The sequence below is a fragment of the Agelaius tricolor genome, unplaced genomic scaffold, assembly GCF_023055355.1.
Source record: "Agelaius tricolor isolate 1412-34295 unplaced genomic scaffold, bAgeTri1.0.p SCAF_1, whole genome shotgun sequence".
In the NCBI taxonomy this organism is placed as follows: domain Eukaryota; kingdom Metazoa; phylum Chordata; class Aves; order Passeriformes; family Icteridae; genus Agelaius; species Agelaius tricolor.
In genome coordinates, this window is record NW_027269261.1 from 30,572,688 (window position 1) to 30,591,506 (window position 18,819).

The following is an 18,819-nucleotide window of genomic DNA, read 5'->3' on the forward strand; positions in this document are numbered from 1 at the left end:
AGAGTCCTTGTTCTTTACTTCTACATTCCTTCTCTGCTGAACTTGAAGAAACTGCATTCTTCATGGGAAAAGTACAAAGACAATCTTTGCTGATGAAGTTGGAAGAGAATGATAGAAATGATGAAAAATCCTGTCTACCCAAGAAGGAAAGTCCGTGTTATGGCTTAGGCACATTATTGTCTCCAATTTTTACACTTACCACTTGTGTCAAGAATTTGTTTAATAAAGGTGATATACTTGTGAAAACTAAAATCCATCTCAAATGTACTTTTTAGGTAAGCTATTTCATCATTTGTACATTACATTTGATACTCTCCATGTGATGTCTTTCTGTAACATAGATATGGAGCTACCAAAACTCAAGATATGTTTATAATCCAATTGGCCTAAAAATAATTTCCTTGTTTTCACAAAACACCTTTTTAAACTCTTCTTCTTTATCACCGCTCTTGCTATCTTCACTTTGAGATCCTTCCGCAGGAGTTTTTTCTTTCTCCTTTACTTTACCTTCAAATGCTATACGTTTGTCTTTTCCTGTAAATTAAGAAAAAAGAAAGTTGTTATTATATAAATATTCTGCTTTAAAGCATGCTTTCCCCTCATTAGAGGCAAAACAAATATTGACTTTTGTTTAGTAATACCTGGATCACCAAAAATTGGTTTTATTTCATGACACTTTTTCACACCAGGAATGTGGTTTAGAGACCAGCCTATAAGCCTTAGCTTAGCAAGCACAGTGCACTACCAATCTGTTGCTAAAGATGGATAGGCAGACATTAATATATCCGTGAAAATGACCAAAAAATCAAAATAATCATAAAAAATTTAACACAGGACAGAGAAGTATTTTTGTGTCCTCTTTTTCTGCTTGCATCCTATTGAATCACCTGTAGTATTGACCCTGCCTATGCCTCTACAGCTGGAGAAACCTGAACACAGAAGGAAAAAATCCCATGAAAGAAAAGAGCTCCATTACTGATTAAGCCTCAAAATAAAATTTTCCTGAAAACATTTATTTTCCTCCAAATATAAACTATTTCTCTTGTAACGGGATCTTCAAAAATCTTTGTAAGGCACCCCAAAGAAGTGGGAACCAGTCATTCAAGTGCCATCCTTTGACTATACTAATTTAAAATGACCAGCCAAAAAGCACACAATTGTACTGCTGCAGGAAAGTTAAAAAACAGAGGGACAGTACCAAATAGCTGACAGAGCTGAGAAGAGAGGAACACTGGATTTCATTTACAGGTGGCAAGATGTGACATGGGAGAGTTATGATGAGTGACTGATAGAAATGGAACTCAAATGTTCTTCCTCTAGAGCAAATACTTTGCTAATCTAAACAGAAGGATAGCTTTTAACTCTAGAAACCCCACAACTGAGTTATCTCTGTACTTCATGAGTTAGTGGTTTAGTTTAACAATGGTTAAAGAAGGCAGAGCTGTAACACAGATGAAATTTTAGTGGGACGAAAATTCGTTTAGCAAATTAGCTAAAACATATCAGTTTTGATAAAAACTAGCTAAAGTCCACAGAACTTTTTATTTAAATAAGCAATATTAACTACCTTGTAATTCTGAGGGCCTAAGAGATGGAAATTCATAATGCTTTTCAAATATCTCTATTAGATCTTGAACAGCATCTTCAATGCGCATGCTTTTGACGTTAAATAACTCAGAACATTCTTTAGTATATTCCTGTTAAATAAAAATATCAATGCATTGTCATAGTTAACACTGATTATCTTATTTCTGTTTCTCTTGATGGGGATTCAAAACATTTCCCTGAATATTGTATTAATCAGACCAAAACCATTTCAATGAAACATATATACTTATTAAAATATACTTGTACATTTATAAAAACTTCTTCTATATTATCACTATACTTTTAATGCCTAAAAAAGCCCAGTTTTTAAAATGCAATGGTACTTTTAGGTGCTTAAAAAAATCCTGAATATTGAAGAGAAGTCACACTCTGAATCTGAAATTACCCAAACACTGTTTCAACTGTCCTTAAGAATTTTATTTACTTGTACTGATTTGAAAATTAATACATTTTTAGCCTATTTTGTACTAAGAAAACTTTCAGATTTTCAAATATACTTGTTGGAAAGTATTTTTGCCTTCTCCATAAAAACAACAATTTGGAAAAACTAGGGGGGAAGAAGGGCTATATATCTCTGAGGTCCTTCATACACAAGAAATCTCATCTAAATAAAAAGCACTTAAATAAGATTATCTATGACATACTACAGCTTAAGTATCTCAAATACCAAAGAACCAATATATCTTCATATAAATGATTTTAACCAAAATAATTTAATTACAAATAAAGTTCTGTATTTCCACGTAGAGAATTTTATAGTTTTATTTTCATTTACTAAGGCATTTTTTTCTAACATGCCCTAAAATTCAAGTTGAAAGATATAAAGTGGCACACACCTCATTGTCAGTCAACAGATCCTCAATTTTGATAGCACCATCCACTGGTAAGCTAACTAAAGAAGTTCTTGATATTTCTTTTAATATTGTACCAATCCGCACGTCAGTTATAACATTTACCTAAAAAGAGAAAACCACATTAATACCATACCTTTATCTTTAAAGAATAATGTATTCCATTTTAGAGTGCTCTAACAGGTAAAAAATGTATTGCAGAAAAATAAATGCAAGAATGTTACAGAGTAGAAAATTCTCCAAGTGAATAATAACAAGAGTTATGGTAACTTAAGGGTTATTTACAATTACTAGACTTCCAAAGAATCCTGGCTGGTTTAACTGCAGTTTTAGGCAGACAGGCAGTAACAAAAAGTCAGACTCTGGATCATTCCTGTCATGCAAGGTACACTGCTTCTAGATTAAATAAAACAGAGTAATAGAACAAGCTACACCAATATAATTGGATATTTGTTCATGATCTTACTGACCACAAGTTTAGCAGCAAGGCAAGTGGGAGGGGCCTACTGTAAATTGCTTATGGGTTAATCTTCAGTCCTTCCCCTTCTTTTAGTCAACACTGTTTTTGCTCGGGTTTTGATCCTCAATTGCAGCATTATTAGTATACAGTTAACTACACTGAATTGTTTTTCGCCATGGAAGAATCCCAAGTAAAAGTGACTTCTGTCCATCTTTTAGTCTATTATCTGAAGTAGTCTGGGTTTGTGTTATTCCATCTTGTTTTTCACAATATACCTCATGCTTCCATTGCACATCACTTTTTTTCCTGTTTGACAATAATACCCCATTCACAGAAATCAACAGTCTAACCAAGGTTAACTTTTTTTAATTGAAATGGGAGGGAGAAGTAAAAACCTAAATTTACATAAAAACATGGTTATTTTAGATATACTCAGGCTTACAAAACTGTTCATTTCTGACAATCTTTATCCAGCTTTGGGTTTCAGTGGCAAACGGGGCATTACTCATAATTATGATTTTCTAACATACATAAAAAGAACTAGATACACTGACTAGTGACTAACAATCTACCACAAAGGAAACACAATTTACAATATTCATAGAAAAGATAATAGTCACACAGTTTAATCATCAAGCCAGAAGAGCAATCTGACTGTCAAGCTAAAGTCTTGAGAAAAAAGCAAGACAATACTGGTCCTCAAGCATGATAAATCATAGAATCATAGTATACCAAATTGAAAGAAGTCTTCAAGGATCATGTGGTCCAACTTTTCTTGGCAAAAGCACAGTTTAGACAAGACAGTCCAGCACCCTGTCCAGCTGAGTCTCAAAATTGTCTGGCACTGGGGAATGCACCACTTTCAGTGGGAGATTATTTCAGTGGCTGACTGTTCTCACTCTAAAAAAATTTTTCCTCTTCTGTCATATTGATAATTCTCCACAAGTAACTTATACCCATTACCCCCCATCTTTTCCACATAAATTATTGTAAAAAGGGAGTCTCCATCTTCTTTGCAGCCAATCGTCAAATATTACACCATGATGGAAAGGTCTCCTCTAAGCCTTCTTTACTCAAGATTGAAAAAAACCATTTCTCTCAACTTTCCGTCATTTGTCAGGCTTCCCAGTCCTTTGATCATTGTTATGGCCCTTCTCTGAATCCTCTCCAAATGTCTTCTGTATAGCAGGGACCAAAACTGAATACATCTGCAGGTTTGGCCTCACCAGCACCAAGTGGAGGAGGATGGTGATTTGTTATCACTGCTTATTAATGCAACCCAACATCCTGCTGACTTTCTTTGCTGGAGCAGCACACTGCTCACTCACACTGAACGTGTTATCCACAAGGATGCCCAGGTCAGGTAGATCTCAGCCTGTGTTGCACTCCTGGATGATGTTTGCCTAGGTGCAAGACCTTACATTTGTCCTTGTTGGACTTTGTAAGGTTCTTACTAGTCCACTTTTCGTGCCTATTCAGGTCTTCCTGTCTTTCTACTTTCCCATTTAGCTTGGTGTCATCAGCAAACTTTGTCAGGGTAGACTTGATCCCATCATCCAGATTACTCATGTAGATATTAAATATGGAATCAAATAAATTCAGAAATTATGTGATGAATACCAAGAGAGTAAAAGAGCACAGAGCAGCATGCCGAGAACTGTGAGAAAAGAGCATAATCTCATTCATTATTTTATGGGCTGCACAAAGAGTTTCACAACATGCCTGCTATGGACAGAATTAATGCTCCAAAGTTCTCCACTCAACAGTTTTTACATGGAAGTATCTTTTATGCAGCTGCAGTCATGGACAAGCACTCAAAGACAGGCATTGACTCTGAAAATCAGAGTGAAAGCCACAGAATCTGAAGACAAGAAGTGGAAATAGATTCTATTTTAAGGACAGAAGGAAAAGTCAAATATATGATGGCAATAATAGGAGAGAATCATTGAGTGTATCCCTACTCCAAGAAAAGCAACCTAATTTAAAAAGCAATAAAATTTGTAGGTATGGTACAAAAATAAGTACAGATTATGTTTGAATATGAAATATAGCGTCCTAGAAATAATTTCTGTAAGGTATTGGTTTTATTTATATAGTGAGCAAATGTTTACCCTTCTCAAAAGCTGTCTATATATATGCAGAATTTGATCAGCTTCTTTAAAGAAAGTTTCCAGTGTGACAGATGACCAAGTCAACATGGTAAGTCCTTGCCTCAACACAGCTTCCATCTAAGCATAAAGATATAATTTAATAGATTAAAAAAAAAAACCAAAACCACGAGAGAAAACAATAAAACAAGTTCTATTATTATATTTACTAACATTGCTTATAAAACAGAGTGGTGTGCAAGGGAGGTTACAAGTTTCCACTAAAAAAGGTCAAAGAAATTTATGCAATAGAAAGGAAGGGGAGGGTAGTGCACACTAGAGCCTCAGGTTTTTAGTTTCTCAAACTTCTGTCCAACTTTGTAGTTATACAAACTTACAGAAACTCTGCAACCTTTCCATGTGACTGCTTACAAACAAAATGGGGAGGGTTACTTCAAACATTCACATACGTACACTCGTAAATGTCTGACAAAACAAAATTGCTTGTGGGATAGACATCCTGCATCTCCAATAAAACTGTACTTTTAGTGTAGCATAAAACATCATAGTGTAGCATTCTACACCACTGAAGAGACTCAATTAAAAAAGTTAATAATTCCTTCTGAGCAAATTTCCATGTTAAAGCCAGAGATTTGTGGAGATAGATAGACCTCAAAGACCATATTTTTTGTTCTACTGGTCTTCTATCTCATAGGCACTAAGATTATTTGACCGTAAAGCACATTATTTGAGAACTGTATGAAGGATCAAAAAACCAAATTTTTTGTCTTAAAGGTCTCAGAAAAATCCATTAAGATCACAACATACAGATCCATCTAAATATTTCAGAATTATAAATTATTATTAAGGTATTTTAAGATCTTATGAGGTATACTGAAGTGCATGCAGCAATACTAACCCTTTGCATTTTTGGTGTCAGCAGATTTACAAACACATTTCGTGTTCCTTTACACAAATCTTCATAAGCTTCAATAACACCCTGTTGATTGTTAGAAAGGATAGCATCAAACAGAATATTTAAAGCATTTCTTTACTCAAGAAAACAATTTGTCATACAATCAAATCATCTGAAAAAAGATATTGAAAACTGCACAATTCTGTATTTGAAAACAAATGTAGAATTTTGCACAGACATTATATACCTATGAACATCATTTCTGGGATGTAATGAATTTGTATTATGCTGTAGAAGGAGAAATGAAAGCCACCTTTTTGTAACACTTTCTTAAGGCACAAAGCCAGAAAAAGAATGAACTTTCTCTAGAACTGAAGACATCTTAATCTTTGCAATATCCTCTTAATATCGAGTATCATGTCCTTTAGATGCTTAAGTCAGTTTTCAAATATCGTCTTCTCTTATGCCATACGCACACACACAGAGAAGTCTTGTATGATGCACAAGACACAGGCTCCCCAAGATACAGGCTCTTGAAACAACACCATAGTGGAGACTACAATAGGCATAACAAATGTAACTTCTCTTGCAGGTAACCTGCAAAATTCTTCAAAATTCTTCACAATTCCAAACCAGACTAACTCCAATGTTTCTTGTCAAAAACTCTAAAACCCTGCATTTTACTGTTTTTCTCACTGTGAAAACTATTTGTATAGCTTAAATTATTCATGACCAAAGTATACTTAGTGTGCCATTGGGTATATGAAGTATATATTCTTATATTTAAGTGTCTACCAGCCCACACAGGACTTAACAGGGGGTTTTCAAATGAGATTTTCTACGTCCACCTGTGCATTCTGCAAATTTACCTTAAACTTCCTCTTACCCAGCTTTAATTATTAGCTATAGATAAAAAATTACATGTTTAAACACACTATCTTTTTAATTTTTTGAACAGCAATCACGATACTTTTCAAGTTTACCTCTAACTTCAACTTGTTTGACTTCAATTTATCTTCTATTATTGCAAGTTTGAATGCTTGCTCTGGTACTTCCAGACCCAACTTTATCATACATTTTGTCTCTCGCACAATCTCTAGAATCTGGGGATCAAAATTAACCAGGAACTTCTCAGTTGTAGGATGACGCACAAATATCGTGGATTGTAGGACTGTAAAGACATTCTAGTATCAGTTTCAAAAGCAAACAATTGTTTAAATTATATAAATTATTATGAAATCCATATTTCTAATGTTGAAATATAGTGATTAAGTATGTAGAGTTACTTGTGAAATAGCTTCATATTGTTTTCAGTTAAAGAAAATACACAATCCACTTCCATCATATTAACTTTCTGCCTTTCTCTTCATAATCTAAACAAGCCTCAGATCCAGTCTTATTTGTGTCATAATTTTTCTCAGCCCAAGTTAAAAAATCATTAAATTAGTTCTCTAAGTACGAGGAAACACAATGCTTGACTATCAAACATTTCTAGGTGTTTAATAATTTTTTTTTTTTTTTTTTTTTATTATTGCCCCCCCCTCCTTAGAGGGACTGGGGCAATACAACCTTATGAGTTATTATACTGGAAAAAGAAAAACCCAGAAAGAATTATTAAATAGTACACATAGAGAATTTAAATACCAAAATTTGTGTCACTAATGTTTACAGTCATCTGTACAGTTAAACAGTGTACCAAATCTGCGATCCTGTGCATCAAAACCCAGCATCAAGGTCAGTAAAGCACTGAGATTGTATTACTGAGTCTGATAACTGGATCATGATTAACTTGCACATGTTAAGGGTAAATGAAGCTTTAAAAAAAATCTGATTTGATTTATGTTAACTTACTATTCAACAACAATTTAAAGAACAAGTACATATTTAATTACTTACTATATTGTAATTGTGACATTTCCTTCATCCATGCATTATGATAGACTACCTCAAACTCCACCAATACATATGCAAGTTTGTTGTATGATTGAACAACTGCTTTACCTTCTGGACTTGCCAAGATATCTGAATGTTTCTGTTAAAAAACAGCACATTCAAATTAAAACTATTTCCAAAACCACCGATACCACTTGGGTTTTTCTCAATTTAAGTATTGTCTATACATAGTGTCAATTAATACTATGAATTATACTGACAGAGGTCTTAAAAACTGTATCAAATATTAATGATTCAAATTTACAGGGCAATAAAGTCAGTAAGAACTTGTAAGGAATAAATACTAAATATTTAACATCAGTAAGAGCAATTACTTAATATACTGTCATAGATACCTGCAATTCACAGTGAAATGGATACTCAGTTCTACTCAAAATTGAATAAGTGAAAATTTATTGTAAAAGTTTTTAATCAGTTTGGGAGGATTAATCAGTATTTATGTCTGTTTTCCTTGGAACAGATTTAGATTATCACTATTCACATCTGAGGGAAACAGGAAAGTGAAAACCTCTCTCACATAGAAGTTAACTTGGCATAAGACCCTAGATGCTTTGTAGGAAAATCACTCAAACATTTCAAGAATTCTTCCAAGTTATTTTCAACTGAAATAGTCTAGTCTGTTTTATTCCAACACTACATCTTGGATCTACAAGGCTTACTGCAGAGCAGTATAAACATACAAAGAAAAAGGTTCCTTAGCATATAACAAGTGATGCAATCATAACCAGAAATTTTATGATTACCCTACAGAAGACAGTTCACAGTTACACAAAACACCTAATTTTTAAGCACATCCACTTACATGGAAATAGCTGATTGGTTCATTTACCCTTCTGAATAGCTGTCTCACCCACAGTATCTTCCCTGCAACAGGTGGCATGTTTCGAGCAAGAGGAGGGTCGTCTTTCTGGGTTTGGTAAAGCTATAGCAAGAACAATATCATTAAACAGATGTATTTTAAAAAATCTATTGAAATGCTAAACTTTTTTCTCTGGTAGCACAATTTCTTCCTCCTCCCAAAGAGATTAAATTTGCATGGTGTCACACAACAACTCATGGAGAGAAAAATGTATTTCTTCCCTGACTTGCTACCCTTCAAAGATGCACACACATCGACGCTGGTACCTCTCCTGTCTCCATTATCTCACGCTGTTTCTGAGCTGTGCTCACTTATGACAGAGACCTGAGTGCACCAAAAGGCACTGTGAACCCTGGGGCAGAGCAGCCAGTACTCAGGATCAAGTCTGACACCTGACTTCGAAGCCATCTGCTGTGAAAACAAGCTGTTTAAGGAAGTGGTGTTAGGAGAAGTCTTGTTCTTCCTTTGCTTGGAACTAGCCTTGGGAGATGCCCAAGCTAGAGAGTTAACTGGGAGTTTTTTCCTGAATGGAAACATCAACACTGTTCTTCAGACACACATATCTGACTATTAGATAATATTTCAGGATTTGAACTTAATGATTCTTGTGGGTCCCTTCCAAATCACAATAATTTAGCATTCTATGATATGCACTTTTCTACTAACTCCTAACTAAAATGCATGTAGATAGTCCTGGATACACAGCCCATGCTTTTATCTGTGCCCAAGATGAAAAAAGAATGTCCCCTGGTCAGCGAATGGCTGCATTAAAACAAAACAAGGCCTAAATTTATACTGTATGAAATTTGCAATGACAAAGTATTCAATCACTTTAGAACCAGCATTGCAGTAAGAGCAACATTTTATTAGAAATAACTTGCTTGACAAAGATAAAAGGCAATTTAGTAATATCAAATAAATAGTTAAAACTAGTCAGCAGAATCAAGACATGTTCTTTGGCAGAAAAAAGGAGTATTTGGAGCCACCCAACTTTAGGCACGTGAACTCAGGCTGTGATGACACAACTATTCACTAACTAGAACATCTTAGCCCTACCTTGTCTCTGGTGGCCCCAGCCAAAGAAATCCAAGCAGCTTCACAATGACCTTGAGAGGAACTTACCTGGATGAAACCCTCTCAGTAATTGTACCTATCATTATTTTGTCTGGGAAAATACAACTAAGGGTGGCTACATGATTTTTAAGCAAGCAGTGCTGCTAAAAATCTGTTCATTTAGTTAAGCCAGTAATTAGGGGTTCAGGGATTGTTTTACACAGTGTATAGGTAGGGAAAGGAAAGAGTGGTTTTGTAAAGAGTGGTTCAGCACAGCCTTGCTAGGCTACAGTTCTAAGTCACTGTGTGGAGGAAAAATTTTCTAATAACTGCAGAGTTTATAGATATTGGCTCCTTCTATCATTAGTGAAGTGCAAACTTCTATCATTGATTTTACGAAATGTAAACATCTCAAAAAACCTTTTTCAACAATCTGGCTTTCCAGATTCCCTTTATATTCATTGAAGAAAAATGGTTATTTGGAGGGAATTATTTAAATCTTCAGGACATTATATAAAATTGATCAGATTAACTCACTCTAGAGTAATTCTTTCTTTCTTTCTTTCTTTAGTAGAAAGGGAGTTTAGACATCTAGGTCTGTTGCAGATGTTTATTTTATGGACAAAGTAATAGTTTACAGTCAAGTGATATGAGCAGTTGCCAAAACTTAATTCTCATTATACTTCAGTCAGGGTGCACTACAAAAATCATGAAAAATTACTTCATAATGATGATAAATGGCATTCACCTATATTTTACATGTATTTTATGCTGCCACAGCAACTGATAATAACTACTTATACATGCAAATTAACTGCAAAAACCTCATTTAATAAAAAAATCCAAAAGGTACAAGCAAGAAATGTACACAGCCAGCAAAGAACACGCTTCTTTAAATTTAATTTATGAAGGAATAACAGAAAATATTTTGGTTTATAAAGTAAAATTGTGATGAAAAATTTGCCTACAAGAGCAGTTGTCCATATTGTGCTGCCCACTCACTTAGGCCTGTTTTCTGTAACAGGAAAACAGAAGTAGGATGAATTGGGAGTAAATTAGTGAAAGAGGCAGAAAAAATGAAAAACAATCATATTAATATGTTTGCTCCTATTTTAACATGATGTTTACAACTTACTGGAAAGAAATTAAATACCTTTTTAGTAGCTTCGAGTTCTGCTACATAATGTTGAAGAATACAACTAATTGTATGTGCTGTTTCTTCTTGAAGGCATGGCATATTCAGACTTTGAAACCTGTATTAAAAATTGACAAAAATGACCCAAAATGACATTTCTAAAATAATAACTGTTTTAATTTATTTTGGGGTATATGAACATTACATAAAATGAAATGAGCAAAAATCTAGGAAATTATTTTGATCCTGGAAAACTTTTTTCTTTGAGGAGGTTTAAACAAGTTGAAAATTTCTGCTCGGGTGGGTACTTTGGTAGTTGTTGCTTAGTATGTTTTAGGCTTTTCCTTTAGTATCTTCTTGTGCATAATAATATTCTAATGAAATTAAGAAAAAGAATATATTGATTCCCATAAGAAAGATAAAACATATATTTTATCATGGTTATGTAGTTCAGAATATCAGTGAAAATGATGAAAATTAAATGAAAAATTCTCAATTAGGCTCTTTGTTTTAAAATTTGCTGGGCTTTTTCAATTGTGGTAATCAGTAATTTCAAGGTACTTAAAAATATTTTGAAACATAGTTGCCAATACCTTTGAAGTAACTGAAGTGAATTCTGTGAAGACAAAATTTTCCGAAAACAGGTGCGCATAAAATTCTGTAGCTGTGTCTAAAGAATACATAATTCAGTGTGGGTTTTCAGGTCAGAAAATAGTATTTTGATAATACTTTCTTAACATAGTATCATTTGAAATTGTTACTTAAAGCACACTTAGAGCAGAAAACAGCAGCCTTCATAAGGCCATGCTTAATATAATTATTAAATAGCCAGTTTCAGTCAAACAATCTCTAAAATGTCATACAATTCTATGAAATAAACAAATTAGTTGCAAATTTATTCTGCCTAAAATTTGACCACATTTCTTCAGGCTAATAAATGACTTTCACATAGATCATTCTCTCAGATCATATCACAATTTTTGTCATTTTAGCCACAGAATAAAAATCATCCTTAAGCACTGTCTGATATATTTTACACCTTCCTTTGAAAGAAGGAGAAGGAATGGAAAAAATCTCCCTCCAGACAAACAAACTCCATGCTGTTTAGAAGAACAATGTAACCTGCTCACAATCCAACATCCCATTGACAATCAGTTTCATAAATTCTTTCCCACATAAGTTATAATAAGTAAAAATATTACTCACCTCTAAACGTTCAACTTCTGTCATGAATTTCACAAAATCCACATCAAATTCTGTTACATGTGGATCAAGGGTGTCATATGGTTTCTTTTGAAAAATGTGGTAGATATTTTTGAATTTTACTGCCATAAGATCTATACCTTCAATTGCACACTGAGTCAGTGCATTAAAATTCTGTTCTATGGCTATCATTTCCATGATCTGAAATAAAGATGTTATATTCATACTCATAATGAATTCTTTGTTATTTCCTCTATAAATTAAAACCTGAGCAAAATAAAATATTCAACAGCCACTCTTCTAGCTACTGCATGCACAAATGTGTTGTTTCTGAGTCAAGTATCTTCAATACTTGAAGCATGGTTAATTCAGTTTTCAACATCAGTTGTCACCACAACTCAACACAAAGTAAAATAATAATTGTTTTTCTTAAGGATAAAGAGGGGTTTTTTTATGTTTTACTGCTAGATCCAATAGGATAATATGGAAAAGGGGTTAAAATATGGCATACTTATGACAAAAAGATATATCAAAGAATAAAAAAACACAACCCTACAGATTAGTATGTATATTGAGTGATAAAAAAGTACATTAAAGACTCACAGAAGTCCTACCTTGTGATGATTATCATCTTATCCGTTGTCTGACCTTAATCTGTACCAAGAAGCACCTATTACCTTTTCCACTCAAGAATGTTAGTTTAAAACCCCTTCACTGCATAACCAAGCTAAATGTTAAGATGACACCAAGCAGCAGAATCATCTGAAGAATTCTGCTTGGCAGTAAACATGAGTTTTTAAAGTAATTAAAAAAAAAAACAAAAGTGTGTTACTTCTCACATAATTTTAAACCTCTTAAAATAATGATCTGAATCTAGATCAGGTTATTTCTCCCCACACTAAAAGAGATAAATTGGCAAGTTGAGAAGGCAATTGTGAGGTAATAGCATCAATCATTGGGATGACTTACTCTGTGGAAGTGCCTAAATTCTCTCAATAGAGAGTTACGGACTCCTTTAAAGGATGATTAAGAGAATGTATGTTGGCAAGCATCCACTTTGTAAACTGTTCTTTGGAGAGACTCTTCTTCTTTGCAAAAAACAACAGCACCCAATATACTCACTTTTTCTAATCTCCTACAAAAAGCTTCAGATTTTCCAAAAATGTACACTTCTGATACTTCCAATGCCTTTTCTCCTAGATTTTTAGAAGTCTCTTGCCTAGCTTCATGGAAGCATTTCTGATATTCTCTCAACAGATATATGCAGTCCTAAAAGGGGAAGGAAAAAAAACTGTATTCATTATGCTATGCTTATGAGTGAGGGACTAGAGTACTCAAACCTATTGACATTCCAAAGCCATTAGTTATCACTTAATCTGGTTTCAGTCAAGAGGCAACAACAACTTAAACACAGTGGTTTTCTTTCAGTATCTGAAGAAAATGTTCGCAACATATGAACAAACATGCAGTAGTAGAGCACAGTGAACCAAAGAGTGGTGGTGAATGGTGTTGCATCCAGCTGGCAGCCACCCTGGTGTCCCCAGGGATCAGTGTTGGGCCGAGTCTTGTTTAATATCTTCACTGATGATCTGGATAAGGGGACTGAGTCCACCATCAGCCATTTTGCAAATGTGGGTGTCCATGTAGATCTGCTGGAGAGTAGGAAGGCTCTGCAGAGGGATCTGGACAGGCTGGATAAATGGGCTGAATCCAGCAATTTGGTGTTTAACAAGACCAAGTGCTGTGTCCTGCATTTGGCCACAATAAGGCTGGGGACAGAGTGGCTGGACAGTAGCCAGGCAGAAAGGGACCTGGGGGTACAGGTTGATGGCAGACTGAACGTGAGCCAGCAGTGTGCTCACACGGCCAAGAAGGCCAGTGGCATCCTGGCCTCTATGAGCAATAGTGTGGTCAGCAGGACTAGGGAAGTGATTCTTCCTCTGTATTCTATGCCTTTTGGGGAAGAGTGGAACTCAGTAACTGAGGTCCAGAAAAGGAGAAGGTGGAAATGAAGTAAACTTGGCAACCAGTATTCCCACAGCTGCACATATTTCGCCATAGCATATTGCATTTACTTAATTTGTTCTTAATAGGTCACCATCAGATGAAGAAGAGGAAGACTATCTTAACACTGACTTTTCATGGTATGCCAAGGAAATCTTGTATGGAAAGGAACTACTGTAACAAACTCAGGGTCTATTCAAACACCAGATTTTCCAGGGTAGAGGAAGATGGTACCATATCAGAGCTATACCCTCCTCCATAGCCCCTCTTCCTCAAGATGGAAAAATGTGAAATATTAATTCCTTGGTTACACATAAAGCAAAGATGCCAATTCCAAGGTCGGTGACAGACCACACTGATAAAGATGAAGCTATGAGTCCATGGGCATTGCTGTAAATGGGAAAACTTGGGAGAACTTTCAAAACATCATGAAATAAAAAAATCCAAGAGGTATGAAGCACTTGATACAAATTGATATGGACTTCCTTACAATATCAACAGATAATCAATAGGTTTGACATGTAAATAATATAATGCCAAAATACAAACATTGATTTTTGCAGTGACTACTGGTGTCTCCTGATCCCAGAGTCGATTCAAGCCAGCATCTGTAATGTATGCTTTACATGTTGTGACCATTTGGTTTGTAACCTAGGACAGACAAATGAAAAAAGTTTAACAGTAATTTTAAGCTTAACAGTAAATTTTCCTGTTTCACAAAATCTAATAAAATTCTCATATACATATGTCAGTACTATCAATCAAATTTGGAATAAATTTCACTTGTGGAAAGTGGCTAAAAAATATATGCAATATATACAACAAACACCCTATAAAAACTCTGAGAACACTCCCAGAAGTATATGTAAGTCCCAGGACATATTTGTAAGTCCTATAATTGCAGCAATACATAAACACAGAATGTCATCAATCAAAATTCAAGAACAAAAAGAACTTAGTGAGTTCCAGCTATTCTTCACTTACATTGTTGTCTTTACACTTGCAGCACTTATTTAACGACTGCTCTTAGAGAATTTTTTATCCTAGTAGTATGGCTTTACCTTGATTTCCTGTGGCTATAAAAAGGAAAAACATTCTTCTACTTCTCAACCATTCTTCTACTTCTCAACCACAAAAATCCAAATTTAGTCATGACAGAAGGAGAGAGAGGAGTATGTGCAGATACAGAAGACATACCACAGAGAACAGCTACAGGTAGACAATTTTTTTGTCTATTAAATAATATGAACAATTCAAAACAATTCTCCTGATGGTGTTGTTTGGGTTTTGTCTTTTTTCTTTTATATGTTCTCTGTATTCTTTGCACATATATTTGTTAGTAGCTAGTTTTCCCAGTACTTTTCCATGGCCTTTCCCTAAGCAGAAAGACAAAACAAATTCCAGAGCTTCAAGCCCTGAGAGGTACAAGGCCCCAGTGCTCTCTTGGTTCTACCTGGGAGCCAAAGCCAAGAATAACTCTTCAAAATGCATTCTCATGGACAAAGCACAACTAGTGCTGAAGGGGGGACTCCAGAGAAGGGGCTTGACCTGGAGGAAAATTGCACCACTTGTACTCCTAATTGGTGATTTTTATCAATTATGCTAATTTCCTAAAACCTATAAATGTGTACTCATCCTTGTAGGGGTAGGCTTTCACGGACATTTTTCCATAACTGCCTCTGAAGGCCTTCATTAAAGATCCTCTTTTATATTACCTCCTTACTAAAATTATCTCAAGTTTCATTTCTGGGTTGGGAAAAAGGCAACACTGACATGAGGCTACTGTAAAGCAGGCCTTAAGTATTCCTAATTGAAAAAAGACTGGAAACTGCCATACCAAAGGCAGCTTCAAACTTTAAGAAAATTACTGATGAAGTTGGAGGTAGGACCTCCAGTGTCACTGCTGATGATCATTAAGTGGAAACAAACAGTAAATAGGGACCTTAAACTACTGGATTAAAATACAGATTTTTCCTTGCTATTTCAAGCATAGCTTCATGTAACCAGTTTGCTATTAGCCTCTGTAATGAAATACTTACTCCCTTAAACCATTAAATAATAGACAGTAGCAAGAGTCAATATACAAACGTACAAAGACCCATTTTATGATAGGTAATATATACCTAATGTGATATATAGAAAACAGCCACAGCAATGAATAGATACAGATTCAAAAGAGCATATACTTCTTAATATCCTAGTTCAAATTGAAATGTAACAAAATTTTATGCTCAACTCTGTGGTGTAAAGAAACAAAAAATGTGTGTCTGAGTAATGAGAGTCTACTGTGAATTTCCCCTGAATGCTTACTGCAGGTATGTGGCTTAGTTAGGAAGGATTTCTTTGCTAGAAAATCATTGTACAAACCATCTTTGCATGCAGTGGATATCTGGATTCTGCAAAAGACACTGGTATAAATGCACAGCCAGTCTCAATTTTCTCTTTAAGGAGGGAAAGTTTATGATCTGAAATTCAATTAACTTTTCAAGTATGACTTGCTTCAGAAAACAGGAACCTTTTATCTTTCTCACTTTTTGGAGGAACAGCCTTGTCAGATTGATGGCCATCTGCCATTAGGTCATCCAGGCTGAGAGAAAAAGAGCCTTTGCAGATTCTGTGACTTGGGAAACAACTGATCAGATTAATTCAGATCAGAAGATTAATTAAGAATAAAAAAAATTAACACTGATGAACCAAGAATAAACAAAGCTCTTTTCAAAAGAGAAATCTGCAATCCAAGTTTAATCCTCTCGTGATCAACAGAGTTCTTTTCCTTTCCCTTACAGAACCCCACTATTTACTACCATTTTAAAACTCTTTACATTTTTAATGCTCTACTGATTTAAACAATTTTTTTTCTTCTGAAAAGTCACACAATTTTTGTAATTACTATTTTGTTTAATATACTTACCTTTATAAGTAATGATGTAATTCTCTCAGAAGTATTGTAATATTTTGAAACACGGTGAATCATTTGTACAGCCTTTATCAAGTATGGTATTCCCTGTGTCATTAATACCTCAAAGCAAAGTTTCAAGAAAAAAATTACTTTCTATTCTTAGCAACTATATTTCCATTCTATGGCTAAGTTTGGTCATTGGCTAAGAAATCAGATTAAAGATGTTACAAGATAAAATAATTTTAATATCCTATTTTGATGAACAAAATTGAACACTGATTCAAAGTGTAAAGGTTGCATTTTTTGGTGCAATAGGAAGCATTTTTCTGCTAGCAATTTTCTGTGATGGATGCTTTTGCTTTCCTTCAAGTAAGGGTGCTAATGTACTTTTATTGTGATAACAATCTTTACATAAAATGTTTCATTCAGACACTTCAGAAAACTCATTAAATAATTGTCACAATGTCAGTTTCATTAACAAATGCCTAATTCTTTCAAGCATATCAAACACCTAAATTTTTCACATATTTTGTGAAATCAATGGTCACATTGTTAAAATCATACTGTGGTATTACAAATACTCAGTAGCTCAAACACTTCCCAAGTATTTTGGTGGGGAAAAAAAAAAACTAAACAAAACAAAAGACAAAACATTATAATTCATTAACATTATCAGGAACTTGTCAAAATTGCAATTCAGAACATCAAAAAAGTAATTTTGGCTGTCACCCCTCAATGGAGAAGCCAAGGTCCTGTAATTAAATTTGAGTTGCAAACTCAAACTCATAGTGTGAATAGAAGGCATTTGAATTTAGCAAGAGTGTGAAATAAATGCTATATAGTATAAAAAAACCCATCTGTGTCCATAGTGTTCATCACCAACACCACCTGTGAAATGGAATCAGGAGATTCTGAGTCTATAGGTTTTCTTTTCCAATCCTTGACAGAAAATAAAACCCTGAATACTGGACTGTATAGAAATTTCTCTGATTCAAAGCCTCAAGTTAAATGCTCAGTCTGAATTTTCATATATTAACCTACTTCAGCACAAATGTTCACTGTGTGATACTGCATGCACCAAATATCATCATAAATCAACATGTATTCCTTATTCCATTCCTTATTTACTAATATATAAAAGAGTTGTCCATACCAGATACTAAATGCAACTCTGCACAGAATGAAGATCTGTTTAAAACACGATATATTAAGCTTGGAAATCACTGCTTTTAATCCGAACATCATAGAAAATCCTATGTTAAATCTACCTAAATTAACTTGATCTCAGGAACATGATTAAACAGAAAATCACATGTATCCAAACTGTTCCAGATTAAACAAAGAACTCTAATTAACTATCCTGTATTGGTAGAATTATGAACTTTTCAACAGGTTTGCACCCACTAATGTCTGTCTTTGTTTGCAATACAAATAATTTTATCTTCATAACACCTATGAAGTAGTTCATCATTAGGGCCTGGTACCTGGCACCCTCTAGTGATACCTTTAAGAGCTGAAGATAAACAGCTTAGTGACACTCCTTATCATACTTGCCTCTTACACTATTCCATGTAATATGAGCTCTATGTCATATCAAAGCCCTTTTGCTTGCCCTCTGTTACAACTTTGTAGTAGGGTCCTAAGCTGCCAGAGATTCAAAAGAAATGCAGCACTTCCTGACAGAGAGCTGGAGGCATATAGGACCAAAACATGAAGGACTCAAAACCAAATGAGAATGAGCACTATTTTTCTAAGGTATTTACTCCTTTCATTCTGTTCTGCAATACACCT

At 34.5% G+C, this 18,819-nt stretch overlaps 1 protein-coding gene across 1 annotated transcript in view; it reads right to left on the minus strand.

The window, feature by feature from the left end:
• The window catches only part of DNAH8 (dynein axonemal heavy chain 8), a 114,751-nt gene that overhangs the window by 87,440 nt on the left and 8,492 nt on the right, over positions 1-18,819 (minus strand). The window contains exons 9-22 of the mRNA XM_071428341.1: positions 17,041-17,148; positions 14,679-14,780; positions 13,248-13,394; positions 12,129-12,326; positions 11,516-11,592; positions 10,941-11,040; positions 8,678-8,797; positions 7,819-7,954; positions 6,906-7,093; positions 5,926-6,006; positions 5,031-5,147; positions 2,445-2,564; positions 1,568-1,697; positions 419-528 (exon numbers count right to left, since the gene is read on the minus strand). Of these exons, the coding sequence (XP_071284442.1) occupies positions 419-528; positions 1,568-1,697; positions 2,445-2,564; positions 5,031-5,147; positions 5,926-6,006; positions 6,906-7,093; positions 7,819-7,954; positions 8,678-8,797; positions 10,941-11,040; positions 11,516-11,592; positions 12,129-12,326; positions 13,248-13,394; positions 14,679-14,780; positions 17,041-17,148 (1,734 nt within the window). The remainder of the gene's footprint in view (positions 1-418; positions 529-1,567; positions 1,698-2,444; positions 2,565-5,030; positions 5,148-5,925; positions 6,007-6,905; positions 7,094-7,818; positions 7,955-8,677; positions 8,798-10,940; positions 11,041-11,515; positions 11,593-12,128; positions 12,327-13,247; positions 13,395-14,678; positions 14,781-17,040; positions 17,149-18,819) is intronic.